Here is a 23,337-nt window from a genome sequence, read left to right as displayed (position 1 = left end):
TTCAGAGCCATCCTCCCGTTGAGTCTCTCCACAGCTCCTCAGCCCACATCCCAGACTAGTCTTCCCCTTTGAGAGGAGAGCTCTGGGGAAGGTGAGAGCTCTGGGGAACCAGGTTTCCATCCCAACTGAATAGGACAGATTGGCACCATGTTGTTTTGACAAACTGACTTGACTTCATCTCCTCCCTGCCTTTGGTGACGAGAACAGTTCATATGTAGTCGCTTCTGTTGTAACTGAGGAAACTGGATAAAGGGAGGGGGAAAGGAAGAAAGTGAGGGAGGGGAATCTGAAACAGACTTTGTACTATTCATCCATCATAGATTCAGGCAATGGCAAGAATATTTTAATAGTTAAGACTAAAGAGTACAGAAGAGCAAACCTCAAACCTAGAGGCAGTGAGGATATTGCATTTTTAAAAGTCAGTGTCTCAGTCAAACCCTGTTGTCTGTCAGAGACAGACAAGAGAGAAATAGAGAGAGAACCATAACTAAACAGCATGATTAGGGAGCCGTTGTTGATCAATGCCATGAAGGGTCAACAGGGTCTTTGATACACCCGAAAGAGAGAGCGATGTTTCCTGCCTCGTTTGTGTATAGCTTTGATCCTGTAATTAATGATATTACCCACAAACCTCCTCTGTTCCCGTTATCCCAGACAGACAGCAGACGTCTTATTTAGAGACACTGATGATTAGTCTAAAAGCCTGGAAGCAGGATGAAACAGTGAAGGGATTCTTCTTTTGTCAGGCGAGTAAGAGGGAACAGAAAAGGTTTCATACCTCGACAGGTTACGTCCTCAAACAAATAAAGACTGCTGGAGGAAGATCTTGCAGTCAAATTGAAATGTTTGAGCACCTTAGCATTGTCCCCCTCCTCTCTCCTGGCATCCTACTCTTGAGTTTTTATTGAAGCACACACCCAGCCAGCCCAAAGGCACCTCTATGGTCTCACTATTAAGTGACTGTTAAAATGTTTTGGTCTAAATGACTCCCTGGGTCCTGTGGCAGAGAGCAACGTGGTGTGAATACTGATCTCTTCCAGGGCCTTTTCCCCCTAAAGCAGCATTCTGCAGTTGCTACATCCATTTTTGGACTTATAAATTACTGATATATATACCCATTGATTCTTGAAGAATATAACTTAGAAATGCCAATAAACTTAGTTCAACTGTCATATCCCACCATACTCCAATATTTGTAAACCAAAGTAGATTTATACAACACTGTATAGCCTCGAAACATGGTTAAAAAACATTTTGTATATATTGGCGTCTTTGCATCCATAGCTCTGTCTGTGAATTTGAGAGCGGTTACATTTCCCCAGGCTTGGCCCCAGTGATGTACTGGGCTGTATGCACTACCCTCTGTAGCACCTTACAGTCAGATGTCGAGTAGTTGCCATACCAGGTGGTGATGTAACCGGTCAGGTGTTCTCGATGGTGCAGCTGTAGAATTTTTTTTGAGGATCTGGGGACCCATGCCAAATCTTTTCAGTCTCCTGAGGGGGTAAAGATATTGTCGTGCCCTCTTCACAACTGTCTTTGTGTGTTTGGACCATGATAGTTTGTTGGTGATGTGGACACCATGGAATTTGATACTCTCGACCCTGGTCTCTGACCTCCTCCCTATAGCCTGTCTCGTTGGTGATCAGGCCTACCACTGTGTCGTCAGCAAACTTAATGATGGTGTTGGAGTCATGCTTGGCCATGCAGTCGTGGGTGAACAGGGAGTACAGGAGAGGACTAAGCACGCACACCTGAGGGGCCCCGGTGTTGAGGATCAGCGTGGCAGATGTGTTGTTGCCTACCCTTACCACCGTCAGTAAGTCCAGGATCAAGTTGTAGGGGGAGGTGTAGGAAAGGGCAGTGTGGAGTGCGATTGAGATTGCGTCATCTCTGGATTTATTGTGGCGGTATGGATTTATTGGGGCGGTATGCGAATTGGAGTGGGTCTAGGGTTCTGGCATGATTGCATTGATGTGAGCCATGACCAGCCTTTCATGGCTACCGACGTAAGTGCTACGGGGCAGTAATAATTTAGGCAGTTTACCTTCGCTTTCTTGGGCACAGGGACTATGGTCTTTTTGAAACATGTAGGTTAAAAATGTCAGTGAAGACACTTGTGAAGTGAAGACAGTTGGTCCGCGCATGCTTTGAGTACACTTCCTGGTAATCCGTCTGGCCCTGCGGCTTTGTGAATGTTGACCTGTTTAAAGGTCTAGCTCACATCAGCTATGGAGAGCATGATCACACAGTCATCCAGAACAGCTGGTGCTCTCATGCATGCTTCAGTGTTGCTGGGTTTCCCTTTGTAGTCTAATATTTTTCAAGCCCTGCCACATCCAACGAGTTCCTCCTATAATCCATGAAGGAATGTGTTGAACAGGGATTCGTAATCCAGGCACTATCAGCAGCCAAAGTGAGGAAATCAACAGCATATTCCGCCACACTGCGGGAGTCTTGGCGAAGCTGGAGTATCTTCCAGGTAGACTATCTCCCGGACAACAGAGAGTCGAAAACCTTTTTCACCTCAGCCACGAAGTCCTCCAGGCTGAAACACACGGCAGATTGTTGTTCCCACACTGCCGTCGCCCAGGCTAGAGCCCTCCCGGACATTAGCGTCAGGCTGCAGCTCGAAAATGAGGGAACACTGGCAGAGAAGCACTGCTGACTGCGGTGTTGCTGGGGGACTGGGAGGCTACTGTCGGCTGCCTCACAGATTATCCAGCAATGTATTCAAGGCACAGTCATAGCGTTCTGCTAATGTCTGGAATCCATCCAGAAGACCCAAAAGTAACTCTTCATGTCTCTTAATTGTGGCTCCTTCTGAGGAGATGTTGTTGCGGAACTGGTCCGCGTCTGCTGATTCAGTCATGGCCAGTTCGTACTATCAGACCTCAGGATAAGACCCAGAAAAAACTAAGGTTTATTACAAAAACAGGGGTCAGGCAAACTGCAGGTCTAGGGCAGACAGAGGTCAGTAATCCAGAACATATTCCGAAAGGTACAGAACGGCAGGCAGGGTCAGGGCAGACAGAATGGTCAAAACTGGGAGAACTAGAAAACAGGAGTACAGGAAAAGCGCTGGTAGGCTTGACAAGACAAGATGAACTGGCAACAGAGATCACAGGTATAAATACACAGTGAATAATGGGGCAGATGGGTGACACCTGGAGGGGGGTGGAGACAAGCGCAAAGACCGGTGAAACAGATCAGGGTATGACACCCAGTGTCTGTTAGAAAGCAGATTGGACCAGGTTACCCTCTAGGATTTTGCCTGTGCTTAGCGCTATTCTTTTTCTTTTCATCTTAAAAGCTCCCTAGTCTTTGCCGATTTATAAGCATACCCATAACAGGATGAATCCACCACCATGCTTTAAAATATGAAGAGTGATACTCGGTGATGTGTTGGATTTGCCCCAAACATAAAGCTTTTTATTCAGGACATAAAGTTAACCTCTTTTCCACATCTTTTTGCAGTTTTACTTTACTGCCTTGTTGTTAACAGGATGCATGTTTTGGAATATTTTTATTCTGTACAGGCTTCCTTCTTTTCACTCTGCATTTAGGGTGGTATTGTGGAGTAACTACAATGTTGTTGATCCATCTTCAGTTCTCTCATCACAGCCATTAAACTATTTAACTGTTTTAAAGTCACCATTGGCCTCATGGTGGGTGAAATCCCTGAGCGGTTTCCTTCCTCTCCGGCAACTGAGTTAGGAAGGGCGCCTGTATCTTTAGTGACTGGATGTATTGATACAGCATCTAAAATGTAATTAATACTTCACCATGCTCAAAGGGATAGTCAATGTCTGTTTTTTTCTACCAGTAGATGCCCTTCTTTGAGGGGCATTGGAAAACCTCCCTGGCCTTTCTGGTTGAATCTGTGTGTGAAATTCACTGCTCGACTGAGGGAGATAATTGTATGTGTGGGATACAGAGATGAGGTAGTCATTAAAAAAAATAATGTTTAACACTTATTTCACACAGAGCAAAGTTTTACTCCTGAACTTATTTAGGCTTGGGGTTGAATACTTATTGACTCAAGGCAGTTCAGCTTTATTTTTTATTATTTTGTAAAAATGTCTAAACATAATTTGACATTATGGGGAAATGTGTGTAGGCCAGTGACACAAAATCTCAAATTCAGGCTGTATCAAAACAAAATGTAGGTAAAGACCAGCGGTGTAAATACTTTCTGAAAGCACTGTACATCCCCACACAGATAGATACAGACCCTCAGGACAATCTGAATTAAATAAACAATTCTAATAATATACAGTGCATCTAAAACAAAATCACAAAAGTAGTGCACTGGGCCTTTACTAGTCCTGTATTAGCGATCGATATAGCCATCTGTAGCGTGGGAAAAACATTTTTCAGCACAAAAATCCAGGTTCAACTGAAACCGGTGTGTTTAAGTCCAGGTTCTACTTAAGCATGGTTCTACTGAAACAGGCCTGTTAAAATTCCAGTTCTACATGCAGCCTGTTAAATTAGTCAGGTTTGCATCTCACATTTACATTTACATTTAAGTCATTTAGCAGACGCTCTTATCCAGAGCGACTTACAAATTGGTGCTTTCACCTTATGACATCCAGTGGAACAGCCACTTTACAATAGTGCATCTAGGTCTTTTAAGGGGGGGGGGGGAGGGGGAGAAGGATTACTTTACCCTATCCTAGGTATTCCTTAAAGAGGTGGGGTTTCAGGTGTCTCCGGAAGGTGGTGATTGACTCCGCTGTCCTGGCGTCGTGAGGGAGTTTGTTCCACCATTGGGGGGCCAGAGCAGCGAACAGTTTTGACTGGGCTGAGCGGGAACTGTACTTCCTCAGTGGTAGGGAGGCGAGCAGGCCAGAGGTGGATGAACGCAGTGCCCTTGTTTGGGTGTAGGGCCTGATCAGAGCCTGGAGGTAGTGAGGTGCCGTTCCCCTCACAGCTCCGTAGGCAAGCACCATGGTCTTGCATCTCCATAAGAACACGTCAGTACTTCAATCCACGGTTTATTTTATTTCACCTTTATTTAACCAGGTAGGCCAGTTGAGAACAAGTTCTCATTTACAACTGCGACCTGGCCAAGATAAAACAAAGCAGTGTGACAAAAACAACAGAGTTACACAAAAGAAAAGTAAAGTAATAGCTATGTACAGTGTGTGCAAATGTAGAAGAGTAGGGAGGTAAGGCAATAAATAGGCCCTAGAGGTGAAAATAATTACAATTTAGCATTAATACTGGAGTGATAGATGATTATGTGCAAGTAGAGATACTGGGGTGCAAAAGAGCAAGAGGGTAAGTAATAATATGGGGATGAGGTAGTCTGGTGTGCTATTTACAGATTACCTGTCTACAGGTACAGTGATCGGTAAGCTGCTCTGACAGCTGATGCTTAAAGTTAGAGAGGGAGATATAAGCCTCCAGCTTAAGGGATTTTTGCAATTCGTTCCAGTCATTGGCAGCAGAGAACTGGAAGGAAAGGCAGCCAAAGGAAGTGTTGGCTTTGGGGATGACCAGTGCAATATACCTGCTGGAGCGTGTGCTACGGGTGGGTGTTGCTATGGTGATCAGTGAGCTGAGATAAGGCAGGGCTTTACCTAGCAAAGACTTGTAGATGACCTGGAGCCAGTGGGTTTGGCGACGGATGTAGTGAGGGCCAGCCAACGAGAGTATACAGGTCGCAGTGGTGGGTAGTATATGGAGCTTTGGTGACAAAGCAGATGGCACTGTGATGTTTAAATGGGTGTATTTCAATTATACAGCATCAGGTTTCAAAGTGTATTCTCCACGTGCACAGGATACAAAGGTGTAAAACAGTGAAGTGACATTTTTACATTGAGAGCTCTTTCCCAACAATGCAGTGATGATGATGATGATGATGATAATAATAATATAAAATATATTTTTTAAGCACAAGAACTATGATAAAGAAATGAGAATGCAAGTATATACAGATCAGTGCCAGTGCACTTGAGTGGTTGAGGTGGGTTTATACATAAGTGACTGGTAGTAGGATATACATGTAAAAAAGTGACTTGTAGCAGGAATATAGAAATAATATACTAATATAAAAGTAAAATATACATGTAAACAGGAGTAATAGTGATCAGTAGTAGGATAAATACTAATGTTAATTGCAATAAGTAATCAATGGACAGAAGCGTAATGGAGTAATCAAATCATTTTAGCAACAGCGTAGGTTGTGTCTGAGTGGGTAGAAACCTGTGGATGTGCATACATATAGGCTGTGTGGGTAGTCTGTGGGAGAAGGAGAGCAGTAGTTGTTCTCCATTTAACAGTCTTATGGCCAGGGGATAAAAGCAGTCTAAGGAGTCTGTTGGTCTAAGCCTTGATGCACCTGTACTGTCTGCCGGACGGGAGCATGGAGAATAGGCCATGTCTCGGGTGGCTGGAGTCTTTGGCAAGTTTTCTGACCTTTCTCAGACGCCGTCTATCATGTACATTCTGGATGGCTGGGAAATCTCCCCCAGTAATGCGTTGGCCCGTCCTTAATACCCTCTGTATGGCCTTCCGTTCGTGGGCGGTGCAGTTGCCATACTAGACGGTGATACAATCAGTCAGGATGCTCTCAATGGTGCAGCTGTAAACATTCCTAAGGATTTGAAAGGCCATGCCAAATCGTTTCATCCTCCTGAAGGAAAAGAGGTGTTGCCATGCTTTTTCTGGTGTAAGAGGACCATGTCAAGTCCTCGGTGACGTGAACACCAAGGAACTTGAAGCTGTTGACCCTCTACACTGTGGCCCCATCATGGATGGGGGTGTGGCCACACAGTCGTGGGTAAACCGTGAGTACAGGAGGGCGCTAAGCACACGGCGTGTTGAGATTCAGCATGGTAGTGGTGGTGTTGCCTACTCTCACCACCTGGGGTCAGTCCATCAGGAAATCCAGGATCCAGTTGCAGAGGGAGGTGTTCAGTCCCAGGGACCTGAGCTTAGTGATGAGCTTAGAGTGCACTATTTGTTAGGGATCCCCATTAGCTGTTGCCAAGGCAGCAGCTACTCTTCCTGGGGTCCAAACACATGAAGACACTTACATTTACATATAAACAGTACATCGTATAACATTACTACATCACTACATATCTACAGTACAAAATGTATAATACCACCACACCATACCAGCAATATTACAATGTACGTGTGTAGAGTGCGTGTGCTATCGCTTGTGTGCGTATGCGTGTGTGTGTGTGTCTCTTCACAGTCCCCGCTGTTCCATAAGGTGTATTTTTTTTTATTTTTTATGTTTTATCTAATTCTACTGCTTGCATTCATTACCTGATGTGGAATAGAGTTCCATGTAGTCATGGCTCTATGTAGTACTGTGTGCATCCCATAGTCTGTTTTGGACTTGGGAATTGTGCAGAGACCTCTGGTGACATTCGTGTGGGGTATGCATGGGTGTCCAAGCTGTGTGCTAGTAGTTTAAAACAGACAGCTCAGTGTATTTAGCTTGTCAACACTTCTTACAAAAACAAGTAGTGATGAAGTCAATCTCTTCCTATTTTAGCAATGAGAGATTGACATGCATATCATTAATGTTAGCTCCCCGTGTACTTTTAAGGGCCAGCCGTGCTGCCCTTAAAAGTCCCTCTTTGTGGCACCTGACCACATGACTAAACAGCAGTCCAGGTGCGACAACTAGGGCCTGTAGGACCAGCCTTGTTGGTAGTGTTAAGGGAGAGCTGCGCTTTATTATGGAAAGACTTCTCCCCATCCTAGCTACTGTTGTAACAATATGTTTTGACCATGACAGTTTACATTCCAGGGTTACTCCAAGCAGTTTAGTCACCTCAACTTGCTCAATTTACACATGATTCATTACAAGATTTAGTTGAGGTTTATGGTTTAGTGAATTATTTGTCCCAAATACAATGCTTTTAGTTTGAAATATTTAGGAAGCGGGTATAAGGGTACAAGGTGAGACCCAGATGCAGACACAGGAGGCAGATGGTTTGAGTCTCTGGTATTTATTATAATCCAAGGGGTAAGCAAGAGAATGGTCGTGGACAGGCAAAATATCAAAACCAGGTCAAGTCCAGGAGGTACAGAGTGGCAGGCAAGCTCGAGGTCAGGGCAGGCAGAAAGGTCCGGCAGGTGGGTTCAGAGTCAGGTCAGGCAAGGCAAGGGTCAAAACCGGGAGGACTAGCAAAAGAGATAAGAAAAAGTAGGCGCACGGGAAAAACACACTGGTTGACTTGACAAGACAAACTGGCACATAGACAGGAAACACGGAGATAAATACACCGGGGAAAATAAGTGACACCTGGGGGGGTGGAGACAATCACAAGGACAGGTGAAACAGATCAGTGTGTGTGAAAGCAGAAGTATAGAGTCATGATCTGATTTGCCGAAGAGGGAACGAGGAAGAGCTTTGTATGCTTACTTGTGGGTTGAGTAACACTGGTCTAGGACTTTATCACCCCTAGTGGCAAAGGAGACGTGTTGATAGAAGTTGGGCATCAAATGTCTTAGTTATGCAAATGTTTACAATCGCCAGGAAAAAGAAAAGCAGCCTCCAGGTGCATGGTTTCCTGCTTGTTTATAGCCTCGTACAGTTCGTTAAATGCCAACTATATGTTGTTGCTGTTGTTGTCCTGAAGTGGAATTTACACAGCAGTCACAGTAACCGATAAACTCTCTCAGGAGGTAGAAGAGTTGGCATTTGACCATCAGGTATTCCAAGATGGGTGAACAATAGGTTGAGACTTCTACTGAGCTAGAGTCTGTTCACCATCTGTTGTTGATGACGAGACATACCCCTACCCATCTGGATTTTCCTGAATCCAATGACCTGTCTGCTCGGAGAATGGAGAATCCACCAAGTTGGATAGCCATGGGGGTTATCTTGTCCGAAAGCCATGTTTCAGAAAAACAGAGAATGCTACTGTCACGAGAGTCCCATTGATAGCAAATCTGTGAGGTCATCCATCTTATTATCAAGTGACTCAGTGTTGGCAAATAGAATGGAGGGAAGGGGTGGCCGGTTTTCCCTTTCCCTTAATTTCACCAGGAAACCAGCTCTCCTGCCTCTTATTCATCGGCATTTCCTCTTGGGTAGCCGAAGATTGGATTGGAGGTACACAAAAAGCCCAGGGTAGATGAGTTGAGGCTGGAATTGAGATTAGTAACTGCTGATCTAAGGTTCAAAAGATTTTGTTGATCATAAGAAAAGATGGTGAATACATTTAATGCAAAAAAAGTAAAGATAAATGCCAAAATAATCACAAAATAGCAAAGCCATATAGTACGCCACCATATTGCATCAGGTATCAGCCCTATAATTTCCTGCTTTTGAACCTCACGCAGAATTGTGTCACTCTCTCTGACTGAGCAGTGCTCCACTGTATGATTGCTGTAAGTGAAAGACTTGAAGGCAGCATGAGGCATAGGTTATCCCTTTGCTGCTGTTGGAAGATTGGCTCACTAAAGACTGTCAATCAACATCACACACACACACACTGACAGACTGCCGAAGAGTTTAAATGTACCACTCTGGTGAGAAACACAACATACAGTACCAGTTAAAAGTTTGGACACACTTACTCATTCAAGGGTTTTTCTTTATTTTCACTAATTTCTACATTGTAGAATAATAGTGAAGACATCAAAACTATGAAATTACACATGGAATCATGTAGTAACCAAAAAAGTAGTATCAAAATATATTTGATATTCTTCAAAGTAGCCACCCTTTACCTTGATTACATTTACATTTACATTTAAGTCATTTAGCAGACGCTCTTATCCAGAGCGACTTACAAATTGGTGCTTTCACCTACTCTTGGCATTCTCTGAACCAGCTTCATGAGTTAGTCACCTGGAATGCATTTCAATTAACAGGTGTGCCTTGTTAAAAGTTTATTTGTGGAATTTCTTTCTTTCTTAATGCGTTTGAGCAAATCAGTTGTGTTTTGACACGGTAGGGGTGGTATACAGAAGATAGCCCTATCTGGTAAAAGACCAAGTCCATATTAAGGCAAAAATAGCTCAAATAAGCAAAGGGAAACGACAGCCCATCATTACTTTAAAACATGAAGGTCAGTCAATCCGGAAATTTTCAAGAACTTTGAAAGTTTCTTCAAGTGCAGTCGCAAAAAACATCAAGTGCTTTGATGAAACTGTCTCTCATGAGGACCGCTACAGGAAAGGAAGACCCAGAGTTATCTCTGCTGCAGAGGATAAATTCCTTAGAGTTAACTGCACCTCAGCCCAAATAAGTGCTTCATAGAGTTCAAGTAACAGACACATTTCAATATCAACTGTTCAGAGGAGACTGCGTGAATCAGGGCTTCATGGTCGAATTGCTGCAAAGGAACCACTACTAAAGGACACCAAAAAGAAGAACATACTTGCTTGGGACAAGAAATATGAGCAATGGACATTAGAACTGTGAAAATCTGTCCTTTGGTCTGATGAGTCCAAATTTGAGATGTTTGGTTCCAACCGCTGTGTCTTTGTGAGACACAGAGTAGGTGAACAGATGATCTCCGCATGTGTGGTTCCAACTGTGAAGCATGGAGGAGGTGTGATGGTGTGGGGGAGCTTTGCTGGTGACATTGTGATTTATTTAGAAAAATGCACACTTATCCAGCATGTCTACCACAGCATTCTGCAGCGATACACCATCCTATCTGGTTTGCGTTATCATTCGTTTTTCGACAGGACAATGACCCAACACACCTCTAGGCTGTGTAAGGGCTATTTGACCAAGAAAGAGAGTGATGGAGTGCTGCATCAGATGACCTTGCCTCTACAATCACCTGACCTCAACCCAATTGAGATGGTTTGGGATGAGTTGGACCGCAAAGTGAAGGAAAAGCAGCCAACATGTGCTCAGCATATATGGGTACTCCTTCAAGACTGTTGGAAGCATTCCTCATGAAGTTGGTGTGCAATGCTGTCATCAAGGCAAAGGGTGGCTACTTTGAAGAATCTAAAATCTATTTAGATTTAACACTTTTTTTGTTGTTGCTTACAACATGATTCCATATGTGTTATTTCATAGTTTTGATGTCTTTACTATTATTCTACAATGTAGAAAATAGTCAAACATTTAGAAAAACCCTTGAATGAGTAGGTGTGTCCAAACTTTTGACTGGTACTGTATGTAATAAATACAGTGTATTACTATAATACTGTCATAAGAGGTTGGTGGCACCTTAATTGGGGAAGACAGGTTCATGGCTGGAAAGGAATAAATGGAATGGAAACCATGTGTTTGATACCATTTCATTTAATCCATTCCAGGCATTATTATGAGCTGTCCTCCCCTCAGCAGGTTTCGGGAAGATCCACCGTTTTAGCAATGTTTCACTGTGTGTGTTTGTGTACTTAATGATATGTGAGTTTATCTGACTTGAGCTGTGCTTTTCTTCTATCCATCCGTCACAAATAGAATGTCAGAGTTTCTATGACAACTGTTGTTATTCCTTCCTGCAGAATGGGAGAAGGAATGTACTGTAATGGCATCACACCTATCGCACCCTGAAATGGTTTCTCACAGCTGACTAGAAATATACAGCTATACAGCATAGAACAGATGTAGGCTCAGTACATGGTCAGACAGTAGACCGCAGAGACTGGATAATTATGTGTGAAGTAATTACTATCTTTCCGGTGTTTTCCATATTGAATGTATTATAGTGTACTGTTTTTTTTGTGTATTTGTATGCTGTATGCTGTCTTTGTATGCTGTCTTCACAAAATGAATTTCCATGTAAACGGACAATAAGGTATATCGTATCGTACAAGGTAATCAGCATGATGAGTTTCTTCAGGGTCATATGAAAGCTGCTGAATGCACTCAGTTTCCCCTTTTTTGATAAACTAAAAAGAAGAGGCAGCTATAGTGATGGCCACGTAGCACAGCTAAATACCCCTATCCTTTGCACTTTAATTTGCACCAAACATTTAATGTCCAATCAAATAATAACCCAACATAGTTGGGTCACAGTCTTCATTTCAAATATCAAACAGACACCTTTTATTGAATATTGATGTCTATACAGGGCTCATGTGTAAAAAGACCTTGGTCTCAGCATGACTAATCATGTTAATGATCATATTAATGCTTCAAATCATGCTTATCCAACAAAAAATTGGAATAGATGCTTGATCATTTATATGTATCTTTAAAGCCTACCTGCCATTCCCTTTATATTCTGTGTGCTTACCTTATGGCCTGAGTTAACCTGTGGAGTGGTGCCTGTTCTACTGTGTAGACCTCAGTTAAATATGTATCTATGTTTGAGGTGGTAGTGTTACGCCCCTGAAAACAGGGGAGAAATAATCACGACAGTGATACGGTGTTGTATTCTCAATTTAACGTATAGTTCAATCATTTCACAAAAGTAACACATTACAAAACAACAGAAAACCCATTATACAAATAACACAGCAAAATATATTATTAACAACACGCACGTTCATTCACAATCGACATAAAATGGCAGCTACTCTCAGTACCATGCTATTCTTCACTTCAACCGAGCAGGGCTAATATTACTCTCTTCAAACTTAACTCTAACTTCCTCAAGACGTTACTAAAACACACCTTAAACACTCTTGACATGTTAGCGAGTTATAACATTTAAATTACTATTTTTATCATCAATAAAGTACCTGAAAACAGGGGAGAAATAATCACGACAGTGATACGGTGTTGTATTCTCAATTTAACGTATAGTTCAATGAGAAAAGACCGCGATTTTCCCCAGGAATATGGGTGGAGACCAGAGCAATCGATCTCCGGCTCATAGATTAAGAACATTTCGTAGATCACAGATTAACACTTTTAGGCACTACAAAATAAAGTAATCAATATAACGTTTACACATTACTCTCACAATTCGTACCCTTTGACAGATTTGAACTTTAACACAATTATATGAATGTTATCAATCTCTATCAACTAATACTGAATGCATCTTTTTAACCTTAGATGTTTTAAGATCCCCACATACTATGAACTTACTAATACTTTTTTAATGTAATACAGGCTATGAATATTTCCTTTAACCTGTCACACTCTCCCCGACAAAATAAATGTTGTCCCAACATTACCAACATTGTCTTCTTCAACAGTCCGTATGCACTGGACCTAGAAAATCCTCTTCTGTAAGGTAGTACTTGAGCAGAAGTCACGGGTCACAGTTCAAATATAAGTAACAAGTTATATTCACAGTCCATATCTGTTGACCAGCTATATAACATAAGCAGTATTTTCTCATACTATTGATCAACAGTCCATCAATTTTAATGATCTATATGCATAGTCTGTAAATTGTCTCTTTTGACAGTCTGTGAAATCAGATAGTAGTCCATGGTCAAACATGTCAACTCTGTAGTCTCATGTTTGCTGAAGCCCATACATGTAAGGTGGCTGAAAGTAACATTGCTGTAGTGATGGCAGCCATGGAACCCGTCCTGGTGCAGAGTAGACAGGGAACAACTGTGGCTGTGGCTGTATACTGTAGCAGGAAGGGATACCAAGCTGATCATAGGTGATACGTCTTGGAGGGTGTCTCTCTCTTTGTGGCAGCTGGTAGGTTGGTTCCTCAGGTTCAGCAGCATCAGTATATGAAGGAAAGGCACTTGGTGGACGATCATCAGGCAAATTTTCAGCAGGCAAGTTACTCTCCTCAGCAGGCAGGTCTTTAACTGTTGTTGTCTCCTCCAGCCGCTTTTCAACAAGAGGCTGTGCTGGTAGCGTATCAGGGACTGGCACTGCAACTGTCTGTTTCACTGTTGGGGGTCTGTGTTCCCACTCTCTCGCTGGTTTAGCATTCCTCTCCTCAGGTACTGTAGGAGATGTGGGAACCTGTAGCGGCTCATGATGAAGGTCATATTCATCCCCATTGTCTTCATCAGAATTTAGAGTCTGTGATGCAGGCTGGTGTCTCCTCGTTTTCTGACTTTTGTCCACTTTGGTCATTTCTGGTTGTGTCTCAAAAGGTAAGTGGTCACAGGACATGAGCAGATTTCTGTGCAGGACCCTGGAGCGTCCCCTACCCTTTTCTGGTCTCAATTCATAAATCGGCAGGTCTGAACCCATTTGTCTCACTACTGTGTGAATTGTATCTTCCCAATAGTTGCAGAGTTTTCCTAGTCCTCCTCTTGGTGTCAGGTTTTTAATCAGAACTCGCTCGCCAGGCTGTAGCACTGAACTCCTAACTTTAGTGTCATAGTACTTCTTACTTCTTTCAGCGGGTTTCTGAGCATTTTCATTTGCAATGGCGTATGCTTCTTCCATCCCTCGTTTCCAGTTCTCCACGTATTCTCGCTGGTTACTGGAACCTGCCTCTGTGCACAATCCAAAGAGCATATCAACTGGAAGCCTTGGTGATCTCCCAAACAGAAGATAAAATGGTGAATAGCCAGTCACTTCGCAACAGGTGCAGTTATAGGCATAAACCAGTTTGTTCAGAGACTCCTTCCAATTTGACTTTTGTGTCTCAGTTAGTGTCTTTAACATTTGCAACAATGTTCTGTTCATGCGTTCCGCTTGACCGTTTCCCATCGGGTGATAGGGTGTTGTCCTGGACCCCGCCATGCCACTGAGTTTCTTTAACTGATGGAACATCTGATTTTCAAATTCTCCCCCTTGGTCATGGTGGATGCGGGACGGGAACCCAAACTTCAGGGCAAAGTCATTGAAGATGAGATTTGCAGCAGTTTTACCTGACTTTGATGTGGTGGCGTAGGCTTGAGTGAAACGTGTAAAATGATCAACAATCACGAGGATGTACTCATATCCCCCTTTGCATCTGTCGAGATGAAGGAAGTCAATACATACCAGTTCAAATGGCTGTGTTGTCAGAGGAGCTCTTGTTGCATGGGCTGGCTTTTTCTGCTTGACACAGCTACAAGTTTTAGTCACATAGTGCTCGATGTCAGATTGCATATATGGCCAGAAGAAGCGGTCACGTACTAGTGATACAGTGCGGTCAGTACCTTGGTGTCCCATGTTATTGTGCAACTCTTCCATCACTTTACCTTTGTACTGCTCTGGTAGAACTAACTGCTTGCGGGCTGTAGTGATTCTGTACAGAATGCCATCACTATCTATTGTCAATTTGTCCCATTCTCTGAATAGGCATTTTGTCTTTGGACTGAATTTCTTTTGCTCTTTAACTGGCGGTTTGGAACCCGACAGTTTGAAATTGAGCACAGGACGGATGACCGGATCAGATTCTTGTGCTTCTCTTATCCCATCTTTTGGGATCGAGCTGGTTGTTGCAGTGGTTGTCTCACCTTCAGCTGATACTGACATAGATACAGCTGAAAATGACCAAGGTACAACAGCCTCTTTCTGTACCTCAACTGCTTGTATCGTGGCGGCGATGGTGTCTGGTGGAAGCTCCTCAGAACATTCTCTCATCAGTGACTCTACATCCAGCGGCATCCTTGACAAAGCATCTGCATCACCGTTCTCTCTGCCTGGCCTGTACTTTATTGTAAAGTGGAAATCAGCCAAGTCTGCAACCCACCTGGAAGTGGTTGCGTTCAGTTTTGCATTAGACAGAATGTAGCAGAGCGGGTTGTTATCGCTGTATACAGTGAAGGTCGGAGCATAGTACAAATAGTCATGGAACTTATCAGTGATTGCCTATTTTAGAGCTAGAAATTCTAGCTTGCTCGAGTGGTAGTGATAGTTCTTCTCAGCTGCTGTTAAGGTTTGAGAGCCATAAGCAATGACCCTAAGCTTCCCCTCTTGCTTTTGACAAAGAACTGCTCCCAAGCCTTGGTGTGACGCATCAGTGTGTACAACAAATGGCTGAGTGAAATCAGGGAAACCTAAAACTGGTGGGTGAAGCAAACACTCAATCAGGTGTTCCAGTGCCTGTTGATGCTGGTCAGTCCACAGGATTGGCTTGTTTGAGGGCACCACATGACTTACTTTCTTTGTTTTTGTTTTCCGTGGGTGGTCAGGTAATTTCTCTGAATCTGCTTTCAGGAGGTCATACAGGCAGCTGGCACTCCTAGAAAAGTCTTTGATGTACTGTCTGTAGTAAGTGAGTAAACCAAGCATTTTTCTGAGCTGGCCCACAGTCTCTGGTCTGATTTCTTTCAATGCTCTTACTGCTTCAAATCGGCTGGGTCAACTCGGCTGCCCTCTGCAGACACTATTCTGCCCAAATAACGGACCCGGGGTTTAAAGAGATCACACTTACTTGGTTTGAGTTTAATGCCATACTCTCTGAGACGCTGCAAAACTTTTCGCACATCATTCACATGGCTGTTGAATGTTTTACTGAAAACTAGCGTGTCGTCCAGATAAGGAATGCAGATGTTATCCCGGAGCCCTTCCAAACACTCCTCCATACACCGCTGAAAAGCTGCAGGAGCGTTCATGAGGCCGAATGGCATACGTATCCACTCAGAGTCCCCACGGTGTCACAAATGCTGTCAGTGGTCTGCTTTCTTCAGAGATGAACCCCTGGTGATACGCTTTCCCCTGATCTAAGAGGGAGAACCAGGAATTACCACCTAAACTGTCCATGATGTCTTGGACCCGAGGGATGGGCTGGCAGTCGGGATGTGTCTTTCTGTTCAGATCTCTGTAATCTATACACAACCGGAGGGTCCCGTCCTTCTTACGAACGCACACGACAGGTGAAGAATATGAAGAGTTTGACTTCCTAACCCAGCCCTGGACTATGAGGTCATAAATGTAACCCTTCATCTCCTGATACAGTAGCCTGGGCACTGACATGTATGTGCGCTTTACTGGTTCAGAGTCCTTTAGAGAAATAGTCATTTTCAATCGTTCAATGCAGCCAATGTCATTGTCTGATCTGGAGAAGGAGTGGCACTCTTCTCTAAGCATTTGCCTAACAACCTCTCTCTGCTCTTCGGTTAGGTGAGTTAAAACTACTGGTGGATCCCACTGTTCAGTAGCAGTACATGGGGTTCGAACGCTGGTGTGATTCACTGTGGCTGAGGTGACAGTTTTTTCAAAGACTTGGGCAGGTAACACAATCATGATGGTTTGTACTGTACCGATGATTGTGCGTCCTAGCAGGGCAATGTCGTGGTCAGTGGGGTTAGAGACATCAAGCAGGATAACTGGAAAAACACCTTTCCTGACTCTGACTAGTGTGTCAAAGAACTCAAGGTCGTCTGGCCACTGCGGGTTCAGGTCTGGCTGGAAAAGCATTGTCATGTCATCTTTGAAAGGTTGGGAAGCTACACGGCACTCAATCTGAATGCTACTGTGTTTTGGTACAGCAACCTTCTCTTTCTTGGTTTTCACTGCGTATTCATCTGTCTGTTCTGCGCTAACAGCCTGTATAAAAGCTCTCACCTTGTTTCTTTTGAGGCTTGGGAAAGCTGTTTTTACTGTACTGTATCGTTTAGTCTTTTCGGTCATTGTCAGGATGTGCTCGATAACATTGAAACCTATGATGGGATGAGATAGGTGACAGCCTTTCATTACCAGCACTGGGATGATCAGTTCCTTTGTTTGGTCAGTTTCAGAGGCTAGCCGAAAAGTTGTTTCAATCCATCCCAGGTACGGCATTTCAGTCCCATTTGCTGCAGTCAACCTTAGATCATCAGGTGAGTCCAGGATTTCTGAAACATCTCTCAGCCTTGCGTTTGGGAGAGATTCCTCTTTCCATCGTTCATCAATGACCGATACCTGAGATCCTGTGTCCCATAGAGCTTGGAGGTGGTGGCGATTCAGGTGACACTCAATAAGGCACTGTCTGCCGACTAGCGAGGTGACCTTACGGGGGTGGCAACCTTGAGCTAGGGATGGTAAGGAGTGGGCATTTTCCTCTGTGCAGGAAAACCTTTCACTGGTAGAGTCAATTTTCAGGTGAGTGCATTTTTTCTTATGTTTAGTCCAATGTTGGTTTTGACATACTTTGGAACAGTACAGTGTCTCTTTACATGATGAACATTGTTTCAGGTTCTCAAATGACTCTTCTCTGGCACAATTTGCACATTTCTGGGACTTGTTGGTAGCTACGGTTAACACTCGTCCCTCAGCGGTAACCCGTTTCTGTTTAAAGGGGCCTCCCTTGATGGTCTGGCTCCCCGGATTTTACATCCAGCTTGAAAATGTTCTCCACTCCCACATCGGAAGCAGTGTGTGCAGCGTGCATCTGTTCTGGCCTGCTGGCAGACAAAACACCTCCTTGGAGCTTGAGCAGAGCGGTTGGTATACCGGTTGGATGCATATTGATGCTGCACAGGGTCAGGTGCTTGGGACCGACTGTAGTTGCTGTAATACTGCTGCTGGGAAACAGGTGGCTGGGGGTCCCTATCTGGCCTCCTAACTGGGGGTGGGGCATAGGCACAAGGCGGTGACTGAAACATAGGCTGCTGTAATGTCTCCTTAATCTGAGCAATCTCTGCACTGAGACCTTTTAGAGAAGCTACACCTGTCTTAAGTTCAGCTAACTCTGTTAACAGTCCTGCGGGTATCTTAGCTTTGGCTTCCTTCACAGGACACTTTGCAGATGGCGTATCTTCTAACTGGACTACACTTACAGTTGTAGCAGGCTGTGGGGCATTAAACCGCTTTTTGTTTCGTCTTTCTATCTCATTAGCACAAGCAATGTTAAGCTTCTCTAGCAAAACCTCATCTGATGTTTCGCTCTCTAGCAGGAGAGGCTGCATGTCTATCCTGATACTGTCACTCTGGAGACCCGTAAGGACTGTGTGAAAACATGTGCTCTGGACTAGAGCAGGGTCATACTTAAGTCCTGATTCTGACTCCTGGGATGCAAACAGTACTTTTTGCCTCAAATCTAAAACGCGCATCAGGAAGCTTTGAGGGGTCTCCTTGCTATGCTGTGCTTCTGAAGCTAGCTGTTTGTAAAGCTCTGTTGCACTCTTCTCTTGGAAGTGGGAACGCAGGATACATCTAAGTGTGGGAAGAGTTAGCTGAGGTTTACCTTCCAAGTAGCTGCGTAGCTGTGAGCCTGGAGAAATAGCCCTGACTACTGCGTCTACTATTTCTACCTCAGGATAGCCTCTGTTAAGTCCATTTTCAATCTGATGGGCAAGGCTGGAAAAAATCAGTTTTTCTTTCTGGCCCGGTTCACCTATCTGACCAGAAACGTTAAACTCTTTGCGCCAGTATGAGCTGGGCTGTGCATTGGGTGAGAGTGGCACGCTCCCCTGAAGATTGGCATGGTGTTGGGGCTGACGCAGAGAATCACTGGCTTTGGCTGCAGTAATCTGCTCAGTTCCCACCCCTTGTTGTGGGGTTACAGTTCTCAGTTCCTCTATTCTGTGATGTGTTCCGGCTGGTTCAATATCATGGTCAATTTGCCCTGTTTTGTTATCTATGCCACTGATCATCTCTGTCATTTCGTCTCTAAGTAGCAACAATTCCGACATGCCGCCATCTTCTAACTCTGCGACTTCCTCTCTTTCAAGGAACATCATAATGCGAGTAATTAATGATATGCGGGATTTGTCTTTAACATCTCTTCTCTGTTCGCCTGATATTTCAAGGAAATCACATATCTCTAGTAATTTGTCTTTAGTCAGGGTGTGCAATTCTCCTACTACCTCTTCCTGTAGTTCTTCCAAGGCGCTTGTCATGTTGACAGAACAGGAGGAACTTTTACTGTGCAGGAGTTGACTCTGAATTAGATGGTCCTTACTGTCTCTGATGGTCGATCAATGGCCTCAGTTGACACGTACTTAACCACTAACTTCCAACTTCCCTCGAACAGCAACACTTTCCTCACTGCAGCCTGCCTGAGTTGTTATGTGGAGATTTAGCTGGCTCGGAATTCAGCGACCAGGGTGTGGAAACTGGACATCTGAGCAGCAATCTCAGCGGAGCCTCAAAATGTTACGCCCCTGAAAACAGGGGAGAAATAATCACGACAGTGATACGGTGTTGTATTCTCAATTTAACGTATAGTTCAATCATTTCACAAAAGTAACACATTACAAAACAACAGAAAACCCATTATACAAATAACAAAATATCTTATTAACAACGCGCATGTTCATTCACAATCGACATAAAATGGCAGCTACTCTCAGTACGATGCTATTCTTCACTTCAACCGAGCAGGGCTAATATTACTCTCTTCAAACTTAACTCTAACTTCCTCAAGACGTTACTAAAACACACCTTAAACACTCTTGACATGTTAGCGAGTTATAACATTTAAATTACTATTTTTATCATCAATAAAGTACCTGAAAACAGGGGAGAAATAATCACGACAGTGATACGGTGTTGTATTCTCAATTTAACGTATAGTTCAATGAGAAAAGACCGCGATTTTCCCCAGGAATATGGGTGGAGACCAGAGCAAACGATCTCCGGCTCATAGATTAAGAACATTTCGTAGATCACAGATTAACACTTTTAGGCACTACAAAATAAAGTAATCAATATAACGTTTACACATTACTCTCACAATTCGTACCCTTTGACAGATTTGAACTTTAACACAATTATATGAATTATCAATCTCTATCAACTAATACTGAATGCATCTTTTTAACCTTAGATGTTTTAAGATCCCCACATACTATGAACTTACTAATACTTTTTAATGTATAACAGGCTATGAATATTTCCTTTAACCTGTCACAGTAGAACAGTTGAACTTACTTTGTAATCAACGTCAAGTTTGAGAAAATAAAACTCCTAATATTTGCACCCGACTCAATTGTCTCTTGTTGCCTGTTGGTTGTCCCTTACATAAGAATATTTCATCCTCAGACAGACAGATGGATAGATGCTTTATGGCTATTCCAGTTCTTAATGGTTGGATGGACAGATGGGGGGGAGGCAGGGAGAGGGAGGGGACTGGTGCATTCTCCAAGCCTTGGCTGAAACAGGTCTGTTTAAATCCCAGTTCAATCTGCAGTCTGTTAAAATAGTCCCACTCAGTTTTGCATCTCTATAGGCACATGTCAGTGACTCTACCAGTCATAGCGCTTTAATCCACAGATTGACGTTTAAATGGGTACATTCCAATTACACAGCACCAGGTATCGGTCCCTATAATTTCCTGCTTTGTAAACCTCATCCACAAACATGTATCACTCTCTGACTGAGCAGTGCTCCACTGTGTGATTACTGTAAGTGAAAGACTTGAATGCAGCAGGAGGCGCAGGTTCTCCCTTTGCTGCTGCTGGAAGATTGCCTCACCGAAGACTGTCAATCAACAAACACACACACTGACAGACTGAAGCTGGCAGGTTTAAATGAACCACTCTGGTGAGAAACACTTCATAAGTAAATACAGTGCACTACTAGATTACAGTGCATGCTGTTCCTTAACTTTAAATGAGTAGAAGTATTCTATATATTCAGTCAACTCTGGAGGAGCAGATTCACAGACAGCTGATATGCTTACAGACAGGAGAGAGGTCTATACAGCTGTTTGTGTGCGTGCTTGCGCGCATGTGCATGCATTTAATGATGTGTGAGTTTATCTGACTTGAGTTGTGCTTTTCTTCAGTCCATCCTTCACAAAAAGTCAGAGTTGCTATGACAACTGTTCTATGACAACTTCTCAGCTCACTGTAGAAATATACAGCATCAAACAGATGTAGGCTCAGTACATGGTCAGACAGTAGACTGCAGAGACTGGATAATTACATTTAGTGTACAAATCATTAGGAACACCTGCTCTTTCCATAAGACTGACCATGTGTATCCAAGTGAAAGATATGATCCCTTATTGATATTACCTGTTAAATCCACTTCAATCAGTGTAGATGAAGAGGAGGAGACAAGTAAAGAAGGATTTTTAAGTCTTGAGACAATTGAGACATCAGAGGGTGAATGGACAAGACAAAATATTGAAGTGCCTTTGAACAGGGTATGGTAGTAGGTACCAGGCACACCGGTTTGAGTGTGTCAAGAACTGCAACACTGGTGGGTTTTTCACGCTCAACAGTTTTCAGTGTTTTTATGAAGAATGGTCCACCACCCAAACGACATCCACCCAATTTGACATAACTGTGGGAAGCATTGGAGTCAACATGGGCCAGCATCCCTGCGGAATGCTTTCAACACCTTGTAGAGTCCATGCCCCGACGAATTAAGGCTGTTCTGAGGGCAAAACGGGGTGCAACTCAATATTAGGAAGGTGTTCCTAATGTTTTGTACACTGTGTAAATGTGCATTAATTATTATGTTTCCAGTATTTTCCATATTGAATGTATGAAAGTGTATTGTTTTTTGTGTATTTGTATGCTGGCTTCACAAAATGAATTTCCATGTAAATGGACAATAAAGCACAGAACATCATATGGAACAAGGAAATTAACATGAGTGTCTTTAGGGTCAATGCTGAATTCCCGTTCAATTCTTAACTGATCAACTCAAAATAAGTGGTAACTAGAGTACAGAGATACAAGTATAAACACACACCGATGAGCGTCTGCTTTTGTGCAGATTGTACCGCCTTTGATCCGTGATTGCACCTTGTGTGTGTTTGTGTGCGTGCGTGCATGTGATGATGGTCACGGCTTTGATCAGAGATCACATCAGGTGTGTGTGTGTGTGTGTGTGTGGGTGGATGGATGGATGGATGGGTGGGTGGGTGTTATGAAATCAGTGGCTGGACTTTCATTGGTGATTATTTTTCCACTGACTGTTTCTCTCTCTCTTTCTCTCTCCCCCTCCTTTCCCCCCTTTCTTTTTCCAGGTGTCTGTGTGAAATATTGGTTGAGTCCAGAGATACCAGAAAGAAGCTACTTACACTGAGGTTACTGCTGGAGAGGGCACACCAATAAACACACATCACAAAGGTACACACAGCTTATACAGCTATGGAGGATTACGCTTCATTCATCATCTGCCCGGTCTATCTGAAGTCCTACATGGTTTGAGTGTGAGTACCTTTTAAACGCTTACGCATCGTTCATCTATACTGCTAGCCTTGGTGCAGAACCTTCTCTTTCTCTTGTCTCCTCTCCTCTCTAGGATGGACTTGTCTAACTGTACAGAGGGGGTCTTCTCCCTGGGTGGGGGTGAGGAGGGGGATGGGGGTTCTATAACCCCACCAAGTAAAATCATCCTCACCCTCACCCTGTCCCTGCTCGCTGTCATGACAATGGTTATCAACTCCCTGGTGATCACAGCCATCATCGTAACCAGAAAGTTACATCATCCGGCCAACTACCTGATCTGCTCTCTGGCGGTGACGGACCTGCTGGTGGCCATCTTGGTCATGCCCTTCAGCATCCTCTACATACAGAGGTAGCTACAAAGATTCATTATTGCACAATTGTTTGATTTGTCTTGCAGCATAATGTGTCTTACAGCTTTTCAGATGCCCATATAGGCTTAAAAGACATGTTATCAAAGTATACAGTTTGTGATCAAAA

The 23,337-nt window shown here is 43.5% G+C and overlaps 1 protein-coding gene across 1 annotated transcript in view; it reads left to right on the top strand.

Moving 5' to 3' along the window:
- LOC115111738 (5-hydroxytryptamine receptor 1F-like) overlaps positions 1–23,337 on the top strand; it is a 38,605-nt gene that overhangs the window by 10,441 nt on the left and 4,827 nt on the right. Inside the window, exons 2-3 of the mRNA XM_029638103.2 lie at positions 22,656–22,841; positions 22,934–23,209. Of these exons, the coding sequence (XP_029493963.1) occupies positions 22,935–23,209 (275 nt within the window). The 5' untranslated portion in view covers positions 22,656–22,841; position 22,934. The remainder of the gene's footprint in view (positions 1–22,655; positions 22,842–22,933; positions 23,210–23,337) is intronic.

This window comes from Oncorhynchus nerka, linkage group LG3 (assembly GCF_034236695.1).
Source record: "Oncorhynchus nerka isolate Pitt River linkage group LG3, Oner_Uvic_2.0, whole genome shotgun sequence".
Lineage (NCBI taxonomy): Eukaryota > Metazoa > Chordata > Actinopteri > Salmoniformes > Salmonidae > Oncorhynchus > Oncorhynchus nerka.
Note: the sequence above shows the minus strand (reverse complement) of the source record. Positions and strands in the feature narration are given on the sequence as shown.